Genomic DNA, 17,248 nt, shown 5'->3' with positions numbered 1-17,248 from the left:
TTCGCTTTTGACAAATTCAGAGCAGTCCACCACGTCCTCTACAAATATTTCACTCATGTCATCATCCTCATTAAGTTCAGATGCATTTTCAACATCAATTTTATTTTCTGACTCTAATTTGGCATTCAACGAATCAAATTTCTATACAGTTTCGGTTCTTAGTTTCAATTTATCATTTTCATCCAACAGATTTTTGAGCATGTCCTTATGGTCTTTTGATTTTATGTAAGAATCTATTTTGTCAAGACCAATTTTGTAATCAGGAGAGATTTCGTTAGAAGATACAACATTTTCGAAGTTGTAAGCTTCCACATCGACTTCATCCTCCTTTTACTCAAGAAAGGGTAAAATCATACGATGTATCTTCTTTCCTATTTCACAATCGAGGTGTAACTGAGTGATATTAAAATATAATCTTTTTGCAATCAAACAAAAAATGTTTCGTTGTTTTAAAAGCTTAAGATTGTCTCGTTGCAAATAGATTGACTCATCCCTAGACCTAATTAATTCTTTCTCCTTTTGCTCAATCCAGATCCTGCTCTCCTCACTCTTCGATGATATCCTGCTAATTTGATTAGTCAGGTTAGAGTTTGTGACACGAGTTTGGGAAAGACTACTATTTAAACTAGAAAATTTATATTTTAAGCTATTTAGTTCCTTTTCATAGTTAATAACAGGAATTTTTAGAGAAGTGAGAATACTTTGTACCTTCTTGATCAACTCATCACATTCGTTGATCTATGCACTGACAGTTTTCGCAGTGAAACACATGTCCTCTCGCTCCTTCTCATCTTCCATCCCACCTTCTGTTGTGTATCCTCGCATTTGTGATACACCTTTGGTCACCATCAAACATCTTCCCGTAGCTTTTTCTTCTTTTACCAGCATAGCCTTGCCATGATTTGGTTGTCTTACTTCTTCGTCCTTTGAATCTGTGGACCATACCTGCACTCCACCAAATTCATCGTTGTCACCTGTATCCTGTACAATCAAAGCATTCATGATGTTATTGTTAGCAGCTGATTTCCTTTTCTTGATCTCTTCCAATCGTCTCAGGAGGCTTGCTTCCTCATCTTCTTCATCAACCTTTTCAAACTTTTTCTTCAACATCCAGTCTTTGGCAACGTGATTCTTGCCTCCACAATAATGGCAATCAAAACCTGAGTCACCACCAATCTTCGTCTCCTTCTTGGATTCTTTTGACTTTGAACCTAATTTTGGTTCCTCCTTCACCTTTTCGGAACTATAACTTCCCTACCAGTTCCGGTTCTTGTTGGCTGGGAACTTTCTTTTGATAAACTTTCTTGGATTGGAAACCATCAGGGCATACTCTTCACCGGTCAGATCGTAGTCTGGAAGATCCAATTATTCTTCTTCTTCACTAGCACCTTTACTTTTTGAAATAAGAGCTAATGGTCCCAAACTAGAAACCACATTCGTTTCCTTTGACACCGCACTTTCGTGGGACTTCAGAATCCCCACAAGTTTCGCTAGAGAGTATGATTTGAACTGTTCGTGTGCCTTCACTGTGGACATAACCACCATCCATTCGGGTCTCAGACCGTTCATGAAGGTAACCTTCTGCTCAATAACCTTCCTTTTGATTCCGTGCTTTATTATCTTACTGAGAAGATGATTAAACCAATCAAAAGCCTGAATGAGTTTCTCTTCGGGCTTCTGTTTGAAATCACCAAATTCAGAAAGCATCAAGGTTTGAATCGAATGTTCCAAATCTTCATCAATAGAGTACAATTCCTTTAACCTATCCCATATCTCTTTTGCTGTAGCACATGAACTCACCAATCGAAACGTGTCCAATTGTAGAGCAAACCTGATCATTCTTAAGGATTTGATGTTGCATTGAAACTTCTCTTTCTCATCTTGAGGAATGTCTTTCACATCATTCACAAGCTGATTGTACTCCTTTTGAGTTTTGACAATCTTAGAAGTGCTTGAGTGAGCAAATAGACCAACTTTAATTGCTTCCCAGATCAAGTACCCATTATCCTCTGAGCCGATTACATAATCTTCGAAGTGGTGTGTCCATACTTCATAATCCTGAGTGTATAAGATTGGAATTTTTGTTGTTGATCCAATACTGTTGGACATGTTGATTGGATTGGATTGAGAATCGTCCATAGACATTGTGACGTTTGATCGATAACTTGTTTAAGATCAGACTTGTAATCTATCGTTAGGTTAAGATCGAAAATTAATGAGATGCACCAATTTGGAATGATGATTCAATTAATATCAATCAATGCGGAAAAACGCTAATAATTTCTTCAACAGAAGAGAAGTGTATGAATAACACAGCCTAAGACTCTGATACCAATTGATGAGAATAAACCTCTAGATCGTTTAGATCCTTCACAAATATATTGATTAAGAACAAACAATTCAATCACAATACGATTAAGAACACAATATGGAATCAATATGAAGCTTATGATTCAAATATAGTCACGCCTTAGCAGAGCTCGATAAAGAACTTCCACTATAGAGGCGAGCTAGGGTTTACAATACTTCTATAAGAAAAATAATTTTAGCTTTTTTTTAACAAAGGATGCATGCATGCACCTTAAATACTAAAACCCTAGAATAATAAAATGCATGGTTGGACAGGTCCAAACCGGCTGCAAAACTGGGCTAAGGACCGAGCCCATGATGCAACACTTATACAACCCAACATCAGCCATTAAAGAATTTTTGGATTTAGATCATCTTTCTAGGCACTAAAAATCAGCCATAGTATCTCGAAGATTACTTGTATGTCCAATTTTAGGCCAAGGGGTTACATATATATAAAGTAGGATACCAAGAGTCATGTGTAAACCCTAATCCATACACTTGGCTTATGATCCATAAATCATGTGGGCTAAGACTTCATGGACTCTTACATAAACTTAGCCAATCATGGATCAATAGGCCAAACCATATGTATCGTTGATTTACATAATCAGTCCCCATTAATTTAATGAGTCTCTTTCGATCACAAAATTAATTCCAAGTTAATTCTTGACCAATACTAATTAAATAATATGATTTCACAATTAATATATTATACTTATAATATATTAATAAATTACAAATAACCTCTTTCTCAAATATCCATCCTATCAGATTGTTCTGGTGAAGGCAACCCGAAGGGGACCATGCTACTCTCGGGTAAAGTACATACCAATTATAGTTATGCGCTCAGACACCTAATCCAATAGGAGGTTCCTAAGTCTCCCTCGGATATCAGGAGTTTCTAGGGTTTAGCATCGTACTATCGAAGATTCATTCAGGATTTCTACAAGATTGTGGTACCTCTCACTCATCTAACGAAGAAAGGGTGGATTTACGATGGGGCCCTGAGGAGCAGTTGGCATTTGAAACTTTGCAGCAGAGATTATGTGAACCCTAGGTTTTGGCCCTCCCGGAGGGGATTGAGGATTTTGTGGTTTTTCGTGATGCTTCCATCATGGGTTTGGGGACAGTCCTCATGTAGAGAGGACAAGTGATTGCTTTTGCTTCGCGATAGCTGAAGCCGCACGAGACGCGATGTCTCATGCATGATCTGGAGTTTGGGCAATGGTTTTTTCCCTCAAGATTTGGATGCATTATCTTTATGGGTTCTTTTGTACTATCTACACGGATAACAAGAGTCTGAGAGATATTATCGATCAGCCGAATCTGAACATAAGGTGAAACAGGTTACTGGATGTAGTCAAGTAATATGACTGCGAGATCCTTTACCATCCGAGTAAAGCGAATGTAGTGGTAGATGTTTTAAGCCACAAGTTGGGTGGATCTTTAGATGGGGTGTCGTGTATAAGGATATCATTGGATTCCCCGCACATGGGTTTAATTAGGGAGGCTCAGGACGAGGGTATCTGGGAAGAGAATTGGAAGAAAGAGAGAATCAGAGGTGATATTACCAGATTAGTTTTAGATACTCATGTGTTGTTGACATGTTGTGGTCGGGTTTGGGTTTCGATGTCTAGTGGGGTCAGACAGACTGTATTGGAGGAGGCTTATAAGTCTCATTTTTCTATTCATCCGGGGGCTACCAAGATGTACCGGGATCTGAGATTAAGCTATCGGTGGTCGTGCATGAAGAGGGAGATAACCTGGTACGTTGAGGGATGCATGACCTGCAGGATGGTCAAGCTTGAGCATTAGAGGCCATATGGCAAGCAGTAGACTCTGTAGGTTCGCATGTGGAAATGGGAGCCGATTTCAATGGATTTTATCACCAAATTGCTGATGACGAATAAGGGTTTTAATGCTATCTGGTTCATCCTGGATCGTTTGACCAAGAGGGCCCATTTTCTGGCGATTCGGGAGAACTCGATAGCCGAAAAGTTAGCCGATGTGTATGTTCATGAGATCGTTGGTCGCCATGGGGTTCCTGACTCCATTGTTTTAGACCGTGATATTTGGTTTACCTCCCAATTTTGGTAAAAGTTCCATGAGGAACTGGGCATGAGGTTGTACTTCAACATTGCTTATCATCCGCAAATCGAGGGCCAGTATGAACGGACGATACAGTCCATGTAGGATATGTTGCAACATGTTTCATCGATTTTGGTGGGAGATGTGACTCCTACATTCCTGTTGTAACTTTTCCTTACAACAATAGTTATCACTCCAGCATTGGTGCTCCACCTTTTAAGATCTTGTATGGGTGGAGATGGCGTACCCCGTTTTGGTGGGGCGAGCTTGGTCATAAGGTTATGGGGTTGACCGAAGTCTTCCTTCAGACCAAAGATATGATTCGACAGATCAGACGCAGATTGCAATTACTCAGAGTAAGAAGAAGAGTTGTGCCAACCGCCATCGTTCCGAGTTGGAGTTTCAGGTCTGTGACATGGTATTGCCCATGGTCTCACCTTGGATGGGTGTTATACCCTTCAGGAAGAGGGGAAAATTGGGTCCCCGATATATTGGTCCGCGTTGAGTGGTTTCTAGGGTTGGCAAGGTTGCTTATAGATTAGACCTTCCCAAGGAGCATAATCAGATTCACAACACTTTTCACATTTTACAGTTGTGAAAGAACGTATTGGATGATATTCAGGTTGATGAGCACCTAAACAATGTTAAGAGTCTGGTGGCTATCTTGGAAAGGAAGATGAAGGAATTACATAACAAGGAACTACCCTTGGTAAATGTGCGATGTTAGCATTGGAGGGGCTCGAAGTGGACCTCGAACTAGAGGCTGAGATGCGAGAGCATGACCCTGAGTTGTTCACCACAGCGGACTTCAAGGATGAAGTGTGATTCAAGTGGGGGAGAATTGTAACACACTGATCTTGGTATGTTCACTTTCTCCCTTTGTTTATTCAAGTTGTTTCTTTTTAGCCCTTGGAGTAGTATGTCGGGCATATCACTTGGTACACTTAGCGTACTAGCTGAGAAGCCAGCACGCGGGGCGTACCACTTGGTACACTTAACGTACTAGCTAAAGATGGTTCAGGACATCGGGTGCATACGATGGCCGTACGTTTATGTACGTTAGGTGTATGTGTGGTTTCTTGAAACCCTAAAGTAGGGTGTTGCACCGTATATATTCATCCTTGACCTTTAGGTTTGGCCTCATTTCTTGTCCCTAAACCTCCAGAAAACCCTAATCGTCCGATTCTTGCATCTTTGAGATTTTGAAGAGAAATTTGTGTTGATTTGGTCTATCTTTGAAGAACCTTGAAGAGAGTGAAGTTTATAGCTTAGTGGGAGACTTGAGATCCAGAACCTTTCATCACAATGAAGGCTTCCTAATGTATCAAGTTCAAACCTTGACTTGTCAATATCTAGTTTTCTTTATGGGTTTTTTGGCACACTTTTGGTCCCTTTTGCATGGATTGATGGCTTGGGGCGATTTGAAGGGATCATTTCATTAGACCTGATATTGTTAGAGGCTTCCTTGGCATAAAGGTGCCAACTTTATGGGGTTTTATTCATCATTCATGCATTAAGCCATTTATTAAGTCATTTATATGTTTAATAACTTCATTTAGCCATGCCTGAATGTAAAGTTGGCAACATTACGTGTTATTCCAGCTCAAGGAAGTCAGATCTACATTTTAGGGATTTATCTTAAATTATTAAGAGCTTAATAGGAGATATGGCTTAGCATCGGAGTACGTTGGGCTTACAAGCCAGTACGCACAACGTACAAGACTCCATGCGAGTATGCTTAGCGTACAACTAGGTACACCCCACATACTTAGTGTGTAGGCTTTGCGGTTTTGGGCTTCAAGTTTGGGACACCTTTTTGGGCTTGGATACTTGGGTCCTCTTTCATACATATGAGTATTGATGTTTTGGACCAAGTGAAGGATTGTACTCTAGGGTAAGTCCCAAGTAGGAGTAGGGCCCAATTCAGAAAGTTCGGCAAATTATGGTCCTTGATGGTTATTTAGGATTAGTCCTGTTCTGATGAAGATTTAGGCATGGGTCTTAGCCTAACTAAGTAAAGGGTAAAGTGGCCACTTACCCTAATTATGGACTGTTAGCTTAGATTGTCATCCAAGTATTAATTGGATGATTATTATGTTGTAATAGTGTGGGGATTTCAGTGAGCCAATAGTCAGAGACCTTCTGTGGGATTCAGCTGTGTGAGGTGAGTTTTCCTCATTGCACTTGCAGGTAGAAGTTACCAATGTAGGCCCATGGGATTGATATTCTGTTAAGCATGGTTTTGTGATGTGGAGATCTATAAAAAGTATCCATGTAAATAGAAAGTTGTTATGTTGTAGTGATCTATGAAAAAGAAAAATCAGAGTTTGAAGAGGGGGACGACTGGCAACAGATAGAGGAGGATTTATTCAATCACATAGTTTGGGCTCCTAGAATATGGCGCCCTTGGGGCTTTCTATTTGATTGTATTGAAATGCCCAATGAATTGGGATTTCCCTATTGGTCCAGGTCATTTTGGGGTAAGGGGATCGTTTATGATGAAGAGGATGAGCTTCAAGAGAATGATTCAGAGTTCTTGCAGAGTGGAACCGTGCAGTACCAGACACGAGATATATCTTCCAAAGAAGAAGGCCTTTTTCGAATAAGCCAATTCATTTGGGACCCTGCAAATCCACTCTTTTTCCTATTTATTATATCGATATCATGATAGATAGGATTATGCTATGCTTAGTGATCTATAATATCTATATGTTTGTTTGATGGTTGGTTAATGGTATTGCTTATCTGTTATATGTGCATATGTTTGGTCGATGGGTAAGCCTTCACTACTTTGTACGTAAGCCAACAGGCCGGGGCATTCCAACCTGATGGTTGAGGGCCTATGGTATTTCATCCCGAGGATGATTGGACCCACAGTATGTTAGCATTCCAACCCGATGATTGAGGGCCTAGGGTATTCTAACACCATGGTTCATTAGACACATATTATGTAGTTATTCTATATGTGTTATTTGTTGTGTTGGTACTTCGGTGGAATTCTCTAAGCTTTGGGCTTATAGTTTTGGATTATGTTTCAAGTACTTCAGATGATCGCATATAGAAAAAGGCGTGATCATTCACCACCTCATGCTTTGTTTTATGATCTTTGGGAAAACTATGATAATTAATATGTTTAGAAAACTATTTTGTAAACAATGGTGTTTTGTGGAACTATTTAAAAATTTTAAAATTTTCATGGATTTTATTGATATTACAAAATTACAACTATTGAAGCTGTAACGGAGGCTATATGGTTAAAGAAATTTGTTGGTGATCTTGGAGTTGTACCAAGCATCAAAGAACCTATGAAGATCTTCTGTGATAACAAGAGTGTAGTCGCCTTGACTAAAGAACCCAAGGATAATGGTTATTCAATATACATTCATAGGAAGTATCTAATGGGTTTTATGGGTTACAAAAAACATTGTATTTGCTCCATTTCAGATACACACTTATGGGTACATGGAACCTAAAGGATCTCTGGCATCTAATCCCAGTATAATCGAAAATTCAAGATTAGAAAACACACATTTAACATCATTGAATATGTTAAACTCCGTTGACCTTCAAAAGTCCATGGAAAAGCTCCAATAATGTGAAAGCCTCTAGTGGTTCACACCTAAAACCCTAGAACACTTAAAAGACAAAAGAAGGGAGGTTGAGACTTAGAAATTTTGTTCTCCACCTTATAGATATGATAAGTCACAAAATTTAAAGAGCCAAGGAGAGGTATTTATAGCTAAAGGATTTCCAAGATAAACCCTAATTTGAATAATAAAACAATCAAATTTTATCTATTTAAAGCAGTTATATTTATCAGCTCTAAGAGGCTTCCAAAAACCCTAAAAGGCTTTAAAAACCATCTATACCATGGATGGCTCTAGAATTGCTTATTTTTTTCTACTATTGAACAATTACAATTTAAACCTTGTACCTTTAGTTAATTCTAATTAATCCCGAATTAATTCCAGATAAATTCTGATTAATGATTAATCAATTCCAAGTATTTCTAATTAATTTATTAATCGGATAATAAATTAACAAATCATTTCTAATTAATATATTAGTCATATAATATATTAACCAATAATTTTATCTCTCTCCTATTATCAATTATACTTATTTCTGGTTATAAGGGCAACCAAAAAAGAACTTTACTTTTATTCACTAAGATTATACCAATTTAGTTAAGACCTTAAACACCATAATCCAACATTCTCCTACTTAGATATGTCATCAAGTACAGTTACAATTATAGAAATTGAATAACAAGTAAATGGTGATTTCCACAGCCACTGCCAAACTGTAATAAAATCAAATGTTTGTCTTGAGATAAGCGATCAACTATTCCTTCATTGTACATGATATCGTCTGGACACGAGACATTGATATGAATCAATCTCGTGGTGCAAGATTCTGTTTCTCGATTTCTGATTAATGACTAATGAATCCAGACTACCAACTGAATATATCAATTTAGTCTGGGCTTGGCTAAACACTTCAGATGTCGACAACAAATCATCGAGGGGCCCAAATATGTCGTGTGTCATGTAATGGAAAAAGGAACATATAAACTTTGACTATATAATCATATATTTTCTCACCATTACGTACACGGAATTACACTTTATAACATCCATGTACATATGCATTGATGCAGAGCAATGCATAACAAACTTGCAAACTACGACTTATACATCTCCGTTTTAAGAATAAAAGATATTATCATTTTAAAATTATTCGTGATTAAATCCATGAAGTAATTTCTAAGAACGGGTTTAACCAATACTTAAAATCTCTATTTTTGCAAGTACTCGTGAATATTGAAACAATCCTGACATTTTGAATAAACTAATATTTAGGATGTAACATGCAAAATGAAACACAATGATGAACTAATTTTTCTATGGCATCATACTCTTTGAACTTAAATAATTATCAATTATTTAATCATTATAAGAATTAAAAATTTATTGATTGTATAAATGTTTCAGGTAATCGACTTAACAACTAAACTTGTTAACATTTCTCATGTCAATGCTCTTAACATGCATATCATGTTTTCCTTTTCTCATTACTATTGTGAATGAATCATTGAAAATATATCCACTTCACAATTAGATCTGCATCCTCAACCATTTTCTTGGATGTAGTGGATTTTCCTCCTTATATACATTGGCCTTTTGTGATGTCAAGAATCATTAGTGAACACGATTGCACTTTCACAGCATATCTCTAAAGGAAATTTGTTACCTCAAAACAACTCTAATGTCAACTATGAAGCTTTCTAATCCAGGTACATGCTCCTTGGTTACTCCATGTACACTATTACAATTCGAATCGTATAGTTAACACTGCCACCATCTCTTGCGTGAAACCTTTCATGTTATCGAACTATAATTTAAAAAGAATGTTCATTTAGACTAAGAATCAAATTCATTTCTAATATTCTTGTCACTATAAGTCTTCTCAATTATGTTCTCTGATGTCTACAAGCAACCATTCCTTGGTATCTTTTAATACCTCATAATGTTCTTGACATTTGTCTAATGATTCAGTAGAGTTAATTTCTAATAGAATCTCACAATACTTAAAAATTTTGACACATCAGAATAAACACAAGTCATAATATTCATGATCAATCATATATCCAAAGCATATAGGACTCGACTCATCCAATCATTTTCATGACTAATACAAAGGATTTGAGAATCATTCAATTCATTGCTATGAAGCATATGAACCATCCTTTTGGAAATTTAAATTTTGAGAACTTTCAACATATTGCGCATTGACTGAATCGTATTAAAAATTTTGATCTATACTTTTAGACTCGAAGAACAAGTATCAATATCCCCTCCCCATGTCCATCATAGTGAAACAATTCCCAAGCTTCTTCACCTTGCAACTTAGTTACAATGTTTCCAATGATCAATATTGTCATCAACATGCAATACGAGGAAGGAAACGATACTCCCACTAGATTTGACATGTACTGAAGACTCAACTGGACTTCAAGAAAGACAACACTCTTTGAATTTCTCATGATCAAAGAACGAAACAAGGTCAACAAATAACCAAATATACATTTTTTAGCTACTGGTGAGAATGTTTCCTCATAATCAGTTTCTTGAGTTTGAGCAAAACCATTTCTACCATACTAGCTTTGAATGTGTGTATATTCTTACCCTTGTTAGTACTCACATTGAAGATCTAACTATACCATACTTTCATAAGACTGGCCTTTGGATAATCCAATCCCATACTTGGTTAGCCCTCAATGTCTGAATGTCTCTATTCTTAGGCTCTTCTAATGGCATTCATATGGCCTACCATTACTTCCTAGTACATATCATGCCTATCCACTTTGATCAATGTTTTATCACTAATCAACGTATCTCCTTCCTCAATTAGATGAAACTCATAAAACTTTGGAGGTGCTTTAATTCTACTAGATCTACAAAGAGGTAAGGTAATGTCATCTGACTAACTGGTATTTCAACCTCTAGTTGAGAGCTAGTGCCAACTATAGGCTCATTGTCAATCATATCTTGAATTTTTCCAAAGACAATATAACTCCCACTGACTTCTTAATATGTATATGTTTTGTCTCTCAAGGAACTTTCCTTTTGAGCAATAAGCACCACATTCTCTTGTGTCTTTAAAAAAATATCAAAAGACTTTTGTGAACACCGACAACGTAACACTTCTTAGATTTCGATTTAAGTTGTTTATTGGTATCTCGTCTTGAAGGGTCTACTAAATGGTTTGGTCTAGGCTTTCACTGTAATAGGTTCTTTTGTATAAATATGAATTTTTGGTAGTTTATATATGAGTTTACAGCCGTAAACCCAGGTCCGGTATAAATAGAGGTGTGCTAGGTCGTTTAATGGTTGTTGATGCTACAGAGTTTCGGTTGCTATTCCCCAAGTTGTACTAGAAATTTTTGCTAATAGAAGCGTGTGCAAGCTTGTTTAGATTCTTGTTTCTACTCCGTTCTTTATTATTATCGATTGTGTTTATTGTTTGATCACTGGTATGGTCCGTTTCAGGACCTCACAATTGGTATCAGAGCCAAACCGGTGTCAAAGCGGAATACAATCAAGTTTTTGAACATATTCTTTACTGTTTACGATTAAAGTTGGTTTCTGTTGCGAAAGGGTTTCTAGATTAACTCAAAAATCACATTTTTCTCGAACTTCTGGAAGATTACGGCTAGAGCTTACGACCGTAAACTCAGATTACGGCCGCAAACTCCATTCTATCTGTTGGGTTATGAGCATTCTAACACTCCTAAGTGTACATGAAACCCTAAATACCTTGGATCTATGTTTTCTCTATTATACATGCAAATATGAACATCCAAGGTATTATCCTAATCTAGCATACAAAACTATCAATATAACGAGATAGAATACATACCTCTTTGATGTAGAATGTCTTCATGAAGCTTGAGTGCCTAGTGCCCCAAGTGTGACACCTCAAATGGTTCACACAACACCATAAGCACTTGGAATAACTTAGAGATAATTCTACACTTCTTGAAATCGGCTAGCCCTCTCTAGAATAATACTAGTGGCCGATTTTGGTCAAGAATAAGATCTTTATATAGTGTTACAATTAGGGTAAACTCTAATTGTCATGACTTTCCATTTCCTTGGATCCATGGGTTCAAATACACCATGGAGCATCCATGGACCATCCTATGGGTTTTAGCCCAACTTGATTATCCATGGAGCATTAGCCCACTATACAAGTATGGATGATTTACACAATTAACCCATATATTTAATTAGTCTTCTTTTGATCACTTAATTAATCCTAGATTAATTCTTGATCAATACTAATTAAATAATCTTATTATTCTTATTATTAATGTACTAGAACTTATAATATATTAATAACCATAAGTGTCTTATTTCTCTCATTATAGTCTATCCAAGTGCATGATGCCATGCAACCCAAATGGACCATGCCGGGTCGGGTCAAGTCTTACTAGTTATAGTTATGGACTTAGACATTAATCCAATAGTCTCCCACTTGGATAAGTCTAAAACTATTATTACGTATGACTTCAAGAACCAACTGGCAATCGTAGCTCTCAAAAGCTTCTGTCGAACTCTGACCTTGTCGATAAACTCTGACCTTTGTCAATGACTTGTCCATTAGATAAGGGATCATATATTCCTCCATTCTAGGTATCATATGGACTGAGACATGGATTATAATCATTCTCTCTGTCCATTTTTTGTTTCCCGATTTCCGATTTATGACGACTGACTAATTGAACAAATCAAATCAGTCCTGGCCCGGCCGAGCACTTCCATTTGTCATCATCAAATCATTGAGGGGCCCACAGATATCGCTTTTATCCCGAAGGTAAAAGGAATGGATAAACTTCGACTCATATGGCTTGTTCTACTACTTGTTGAATCATACACAAAGGCACATTTTATAGCACCGAGTTACCAAATGCGGTTTCGTGCAATCAATGTACAACCAACTCATAGTAACAACTCATATCTCTAGGTTTGAATAATATAAGATATTATCATCTCATGATCACTCGTGATAAAATCCATGAAGTGATTCCAATGAGTGCGGGTTAAATCCAATACTCAGAACTTATGAGCACTCATGAGTGTTGTAGCCCTTTGTCCAACACCTTGGACCTCTACAAGCCAACCCATGACAGTCTTAATTCATATCTACTTCCAACATATGACCGACTGTGGATGGTTTGAATAACTTAGTCATTCCGGAAGAATAACCTAGTTTATTCGGGAAGTCAAAACATGCAAAGTGAAACACAATAATAATTGAATCCAATATGGTATCAAAACCTATGAACATAAATAAAACACCTTTTATTTATCACCATATGATTACACATTATTCATTGTATACTGTTTCAGCTATCAACTTTATTCTTGAATTTAAAACAATAGTTGTCCCATGCTCCAAGCATGTACACTATGTTTTCTAAACACTAGTCATGCCATACACCAAGTATGCATACTATGTTTGTCTATGATCTTTACTTTGTGAACTAGATCAATTGAACATAACTTCAATGATTCTTTTTTCACACTCCCAAATCCTTACTGTAAATACAAGAATTCCAAATTCATGTCATTTACTGAAATCTGTTAGATTCTAAACTTATATGCATTGATCCTCTTGTAATGATTATGCACAAAGTCAGAAAGACTTGGAAACAATCATTACAGAGTATTCCAAAGGAAATCAATTCCTTGGAAACATCCTTCTTGCATTAAGTTTCCTTAATCTTACACAGATTGAAATTTCTGACTTTGAAACATTTCCATATTCATTTTGACTATCACTTCTGAACAAGAGTTGCCTCCTTACAGATTATGTCAATATGGTCCTTCCAGAATTATAACTATACTTCCAACTGTCCTTGAGCAACCAATACTTGGTAAACCTTAGATTGTCCTCGACAATTGTTTAATCCTTTTAGTCATATCCAGTTCTAAACCTTTTCCCTTCTTAATGCCCCAGGCATTTGGAAACTTTTAGAAAGGATGATTATAGCACATGTAATCGATCCTATATCCGAAGCATATGGGACACGATTCATGATGTCTCACATAAAGACTAAACCAGTCTTTTGCTATAACATTTCCATTTCTATTTGCCAAGTTCTCATAATTCAGATTATGAAAAGGGATGCCGTAATCATAATCAAACTTTAGAACGCAAATAAGGGACCCATATACAGAATTTCCTTATGTTGAGCCATTCCAACATGAAATTCATATATATATCCTTGACTAAATGATTAAAACCTCACGATCTAAGCTTATAGATTTGAGATGAAGTATAATTTCCTCTCCTTTAATTATAGCAAAACAACTTTTTTCCCAATTGAAACCTTTTGTTTTCTATAATTAACATTGCTAACTTGCAATCTTTATCATAATTATCATGCTCCCACTAACATGATGATCATTAGCATAACACTTATGCTCCTACTAGCTTTGACATGTACTCAGAAATCAGTTGAACTTCTAGAAATCAATACTTTATTGACTTTCTTACCAAAGTTCAGATTTCTAATACTGTATTGTTTTGATAAAACTTTATCAAAAAACATACACATTCCCTTAGATAGCACACTCGTGTGTCTAAACAATTATGAAGAGGGATGCCGTAATCATAATGGTTAGACCTTTTTGCCACTTCTCACAAGTCCAGGTTAGTGTGCCGGTAAGCCACACACGCTCCACCAACGACTTTGAGAATGCAAATATCACAACTGCTATCTAACTAAAATCTACTTAGTGAAAGTGTTTCCTCACCATCATTTTCATGAATCGGAGAGAAACCTTATGACACTTAGATTTAATGGTGTATTTGTTCTTATCCATGTGAATTATCAAAACCGTAGTCACAACACAAGGATAATGACAAATCCAAACTCATATGGACTGAACTCAATCTTAATTTCTTGCCACCTAGCAGCTCAAGGGCCTGCCATTGCTTCCAAGTTGTTGTGCAACAAATTGAGAACTCTAAGAACTCATATGCAAAGCCAACTTTAACTGGAATGGGCACAGAATATGTCAACACGATAGGTTATAAACCTGAAGTCGTGTGCTAGTGAAGAACTTTAGGTTTTACTCTTGATTAGTTCTTGAGACTTTCAAGACCTTTAAGACTCCCACTATCCTCTTGACATATAAGACTTCCTTGTCAAACATCCAAGAGATAGTGTGGATTCTAATCAAGACAAACACTTCACACAATTGGTCTAAGTTGGTCTTTGTTTTATCCAAAACATCACAACTTACCAATTTCAAATGTACAAGAGTAGAAAACTTTTACTCTTACATTTGGCACGTGTTTTAAACCTTCTTAAAGACATATCACTCAAATTACAATCTTGGAGTATGACTCTAAGACTTGTATTGGAACGAAGTATGACTCATCTTCTTGATTTAACCATTTCAACAATTCAAGATCCCTTCTTCTTAGTCATAAGAATGCACTAAGACTTCCTTAGAGAACTAATTTTGATATGGTTTCTTAATCATTAAGATGATCACAAAAAACTGATACTAAAGTACTCTCCCATATTTTCAGATTTGAGAAACTTTTATCCTTCTGCCTAATTTGATTCTTCTTATTCGCTCTGCCTTACATTGGAACCTTTTCCAATGTCTCAGAGTTACACTTAAGCTTGTAAGTATAATCATATTTACTGAGCTTTAGTAAACTATGACGAATAGCCTTATATCTTTTGTGGTTGACTTAATCAGTGCACATGACTATGTACTTGATCCCTTAGTCCATTACTTGACTCACACATCCATGTGAACAAGTAATTAGTCTTAATTTTTTCCAATACTTGAAAGTTCTCATTCATCATGCTATACAACTTGCATGATTCCAAGTCTCGGTCCAACTGAGACTTTGGATGATGAGAATCTTTCTTTATTTGGCAAATTTAGACATTACCACAAATGAAAGAATCAATTTCATATTTCCACTCTTGCTATTAATGGAATCATATAAGCAACAATTTTTCCTCAAATGCCATTGTAAGGATATTTTAAAATAAATAAAATCAAAAATTTTCTTTTATTTTAAAACTATGCGGAAAAACTTATCCTTACAATCCATATGAAAACTTGTTGTTATCTATTCCTAAGGAATACCTCATAACTCCTAAGAAGTAGCTCAAGAATCCGATCTTCAAACTACGCGATAGAAATCCATCTATGCGATCAGATTCAGCATATTCTTTCTTTAAGTTCCTTCACTTTTTCTTTGATTCTTAAAACATCACCATGTGACCCAGTCACATCATGTATCAAAAATCTCAAAATAGAAACTTAGCAGAGTTAGATAGTGGACTTTACCTGAAGTAGAGTCAAACTTATTGACTTTAACATCCTTAGGTAAATTTGGCAGCTTCGCAACCAATGACCCTTTCTTTGGCAATATAAACATATGGACCCTTTGATAATGGTACACGGGACTATCACAGACTTAGCTTTTCTCTTTACCATTTGTTCAACCGAGTTGACTATGGCCGATCCCTTTCCATTGGGAAGAGAATGTTTTTCTAGATTTCCTGTGTCACTATTGTCAATGTCCATCAAGTTTTGAGGAAGTTGATCTTAACAAATAGATAAAATTATTAAGGGTCTTGTCATAGTCTGTTTCATAGGTGTTTCAAAAGAACTCACTATGTGACTTAGAAAGCGATTGAACCACCAACTTTCTCAAGACTTTGACACCCAACTCTCCCGGCTTGTCAATATGTGACTACATCTCCAAGATGTGACCACACCAAGACCTTTACTTGCCAATAGGGCTCAAGTTACCTTAAACTTTTCAAGAACTTATGGGGTAGGGAGAATAATTGGAGGAGGTGAAAGAAGTATGATTTCCATTGGAACATCATCTTCATTTAGGAAAGCTAGTTTCAAGAGATTTGGGAAGATCATAAATGTCTAAAACAGACATGTTTTGGGAGATATTCAAGATAGTTGATCTTAAAGTCCTTAATATAAAACCCAATATGAAATATTAAGGCTAGGACCCAAGAAACTATTTTATAACTTAGAAGAGGTATGCCGTAATCCAAGCTATAAAATATTTGAAGGTAGGTGAATGACGATTCACCAATTTCCACCAAGATAAACGAAATGTATTATTAGGTTTTAATTACTTTTGAAACTCCTAGATCTTTTGAGATTCATTGAACTGTTCAATGGCATGTTTCAATCTCGAGTGTTCCCTTCAGGTTTTGTGACTGGGATGCCGAGGATCACAA

The 17,248-nt window shown here is 36.5% G+C and overlaps 1 protein-coding gene across 1 annotated transcript; it reads right to left on the bottom strand.

Annotated features, from left to right (window-relative positions):
- Positions 1 to 1,365: 1,365 nt before the first annotated feature.
- On the bottom strand, positions 1,366 to 4,490 carry LOC145009581 (uncharacterized). Its single transcript, XM_078968252.1, has 2 exons — positions 4,434 to 4,490; positions 1,366 to 2,058 (listed from the first exon to the last, which is right to left on the bottom strand). Exons 1-2 carry the CDS (start codon positions 4,488 to 4,490, stop codon positions 1,366 to 1,368), a joined length of 750 nt encoding a protein of 249 aa, XP_078824378.1.
- Between the last annotated feature and the right edge of the window lie 12,758 nt (positions 4,491 to 17,248).

This window comes from Lactuca saligna, chromosome 1 (genome assembly GCF_052625555.1).
Source record: "Lactuca saligna cultivar CGN05327 chromosome 1, ASM5262555v1, whole genome shotgun sequence".
In the NCBI taxonomy this organism is placed as follows: domain Eukaryota; kingdom Viridiplantae; phylum Streptophyta; class Magnoliopsida; order Asterales; family Asteraceae; genus Lactuca; species Lactuca saligna.
Note: the sequence above shows the minus strand (reverse complement) of the source record. Positions and strands in the feature narration are given on the sequence as shown.